General features: G+C 34.2%; 1 protein-coding gene across 1 annotated transcript in view; it reads right to left on the reverse strand.

The window, feature by feature from the left end:
- LOC110034818 (suppressor of mec-8 and unc-52 protein homolog 1) overlaps positions 1–3,581 on the reverse strand; it is a 44,634-nt gene that overhangs the window by 13,425 nt on the left and 27,628 nt on the right. The window contains exons 7-9 of the mRNA XM_020739060.1: positions 852–938; positions 580–633; positions 266–361 (exon numbers count right to left, since the gene is read on the reverse strand). Coding sequence (XP_020594719.1) covers positions 266–361; positions 580–633; positions 852–938 — 237 coding nt within the window. The remainder of the gene's footprint in view (positions 1–265; positions 362–579; positions 634–851; positions 939–3,581) is intronic.

Below are 3,581 nucleotides of genomic sequence, written 5' to 3' on the forward strand. Positions count from 1 at the left end.
TCGCTTCCAGGGGACGCCCTAGCACTTACACAATGATCAAAAGGATTCATGTCATGATTTATTTTTATAAGTTTTACGCTGGCTGTCGACTACCTAACGCAACTCTCCACTTTTCTCATCCGGGCTTGGGACCGGTGTCGACAAAAAATAGACAAAATAAAATAAAATTAATAAATAAAAATAAAGAACAAAAGTGATTCCAAACGTCCCTCTAATCAGCCCCCTAATAAATGTGTAGATACTGATGAATGGAGAAACATGTTACCTTGATTTTTCCATCTTGAGATCCAGATGCAAGCATCTCTGAATCTCTACTGAAATCAACACAAAGTACAGGATCATCATGCATCATAAAGGAATCCTACAGTTATACAAAAAATGTCAGTGGCCAGCGAAAAAACCTATGTGCTTGTAATAGTAGTACTAATAAACGTATAATTATACAAAACAAGGCATAATCGTATGAGCACCCTATGCTATGATAATTCATGTTATACTTTGCAGTGATATTTAAAATATAGATTGACACAGTGATTGATTCACTCGCCTCGAAAGAGGATAAAGATTGTAGATACTCACATCAGCCTGATATTGAAGATCTTTCTTAAGCTTCCCACTCATGTAATCCCATACCTGACGATCGGTAACAAAACATGATTAAGAAAAGCTTCAAAAGTTCCATCAGCCATGTTACCATAACAGTTGCTTCTTACTAATTAAATTCAAAATGAAAAGAAGGAAAGAAAATTAAAGACCCTAAGTTTCAATTTTAAAAGGAGAGATCCCTAATTTCAACAAAAAAGGTTGGAATGGTAAAGGAAAAAAAGCTATTTCATGGAAAGATTATGTACCTCAATAAACCCATCCACTGAGCATGAAACTAAATACTGCCCATCAGGTGTGAATCGCGCACATTCTGGGTGGCTTTTCTTTCCAAACTACAAACGACCCATTGAAGAACATAAACATGCTACTTGCAAATCCAAACGCATAAAAAAAATGTTGCAGAAAATGTCACAGAAGGATCACACTTAACTACAAAAAATCCATCCTAATGTCAAAATAGTTATACACACTTAAAATGAAGCACAAGGTGAAAATATAAACTAATTCCCGCAAAAACATATTAAACAGTTCCCTGAATCATATCACTACAATGTTGCAGATTTCTACCAATCAAGCATTGCTTGACAAATAAGCTTGGCATAAGCAATAGAATTGCAGTTTGAATTGCATTAGATTGCTTTATTTTTATACAATATCTAAGACCAGCCTTTTATGAGATTCTGATTTTATGTCATACACAAAAAGAAGCATTCAAATTATTTAGATGGTTAGGTGCTGATTTTACTGGAAACGAAAAGGCAGGACTAAATGGTGAGAAAATTCGTAAACTAGAAAGAATGTTAATCTCTTTCAAACATATGGAACTCGTAACGCAATTATGGTGAAAGATGGATAAACACGCTTATTCAATTTCCATGACAAAAAACTGCAAAATAAACCATGCAAGGAAACTATAATACTTACCACATAAAGATATATAAAATATAAAATATGCAAAAAAGAAGAATGCCACAGTTTATATAAAAAAGATGACAAGAAAGAAAGATCCTACATAATAACGTAATGCATGCATCATAACATAAAATTTTCAGTTAATAAGGAATGTAAAATAAGAAAAAAAAATAGGTACAATACCAAAGATTATATAAATAGAAATGTACTTAAAACTATTTAAATTATAAAACAGAATGAAAGAATAATAAATTATTGTTAAAAAATAACATATATATAATAGCATAATTTTGAAACTACCTAATCATTATCATAAATACGTTTTCGCAACTATTTGGAATACCCTGATGAATCCCTTCTTCATTTTGCTTTTTTAAGTATTGCATATGATGACAACTCTAGTTTGTGAGATTATTTTTTCATGTCGGTCAACTTTTTTATTATTTAAAAATGTGAATATGAAAATAATTTTTAAAATTTAATTTAAATATAAGAGATATATATGATTTTGAAAGTGATTTTGAAAGTAGTATGTTTTAATTTTTGAAAAGAAATGAGACCAAATGGATCTCATTCGTCCAATAGTTTGCATAATCGTACCTGATACCGCAAATATTACACTCTCTCGAAAGATGAGTGTATACCTCGGCGATAGACGCAATCCTGCAAACTAAGAGATTTGTGATATATATTTGGTCTGTGAACATTTTATGTGTGATCGACAAGTTCTCCTATTTAATACAAATATTAAATAGGATTTATTTTACCTGCTGGGTTCCAAGTTTTTACCTGGGTTCCAAGTTTCCTATAGAGTCAAACCCCTATAGTTAATTACATCTCAAATGAAGGGAGTCACTTGAGAAAACTTTCGATAATGATCAGTGGTTTTAGTTTTCAAGAATTCAAAGTTTTGGTTTTCACGGAAAGACGTGGAAAAACAAGTGAGAGTGGTTTAAATAGGAACAGTTAATTTCAGGAGTCTAAAGGAACGAAAAGATAAGGGATGTCACAAATCCTGAGGGGAAAAAACCTCAGTGACTTCTCAAACTATCCTAATGTGTGGTTGTGTTTTGGAGACGATGTTATTTAGGTGTTTTAATTCTGCCAATTTTATTATTTGGGACTTACATTCGCATAATATCTGATTGTGCAAATAGCCCGCAAAGAGATGAGGTTTTACGTCGTAACGAACGGCATCCTCATAACCTAAAGTGAATTAGGACTTACGCTGCACAACATAATTGTGCAGGAGTCTAAAAAAGGGATGAGGGTTTACATCGCGCTAGGCGAGCTACCTCAAAGTCCTTTGAGTTGTTAATTAGACTAAGGAGAGAGTTTAGCTGGTGTAGACTTGTTTTGCTGTTGTAGAATGACGGTCACCTCCACTTGTAGTCTGCTCTAAGCTCTTTGCTGTGCTGCCCACGAAGTTGCTCCAAACTCCTCGTCGAAGTGGGTTTAAGTTTTCTAATATGTTAAGTCATGATGTCAAATTAAGTTTTTCCTAAGGTTGTGATCATTTAAGTTTTAAAATGGATGTTAAAGTTGATTAGAGCGACACCGGTTAGGATCCCACGGTTCCCTCGTTCCAGTATCACTATTTTTCTTAATTTACTTAGCTTAAACAAATTATGAAATTCATTTAAACCGGGGAGATCTCGTTAGCAACCGTGGGTTAACTCCTCCGAGGGACTCTCGTAAATTCAAAAGTCTGTGCTATGTTTTTTTTTTTTAAATGTTGTTTTATTTGAAAAATTATTTTGTTTTTAAAATAAAATTGTATCAGCACCTTGTTGACCTCAATTTTCGTGAGGTCTAGTATTTCTCGTAGGAATTAGGATCTAGCCTTAGGGGTCTTCCTGCGACTATCTTAGCACCTTAGAAGTGGTGCCCGTCTCGTTTTAGTTCGACATATTTCCGTCCTCTTTTGGAGTTTCGCGTGTGCGGTATCGACTTCTAACACTTAGAAGGATGAAACCGACATGAGGAAACCCAAAATGGATTCCTATAGGACCTTTCCGAGCCTTAGGGTGGCCTTCTGCACAATTCGCACTCCTGCGCGCACC

The sequence above is a fragment of the Phalaenopsis equestris genome, unplaced genomic scaffold (assembly GCF_001263595.1).
Source record: "Phalaenopsis equestris unplaced genomic scaffold, ASM126359v1 Scaffold000002, whole genome shotgun sequence".
Classification (NCBI taxonomy): Eukaryota; Viridiplantae; Streptophyta; class Magnoliopsida; order Asparagales; family Orchidaceae; genus Phalaenopsis; species Phalaenopsis equestris.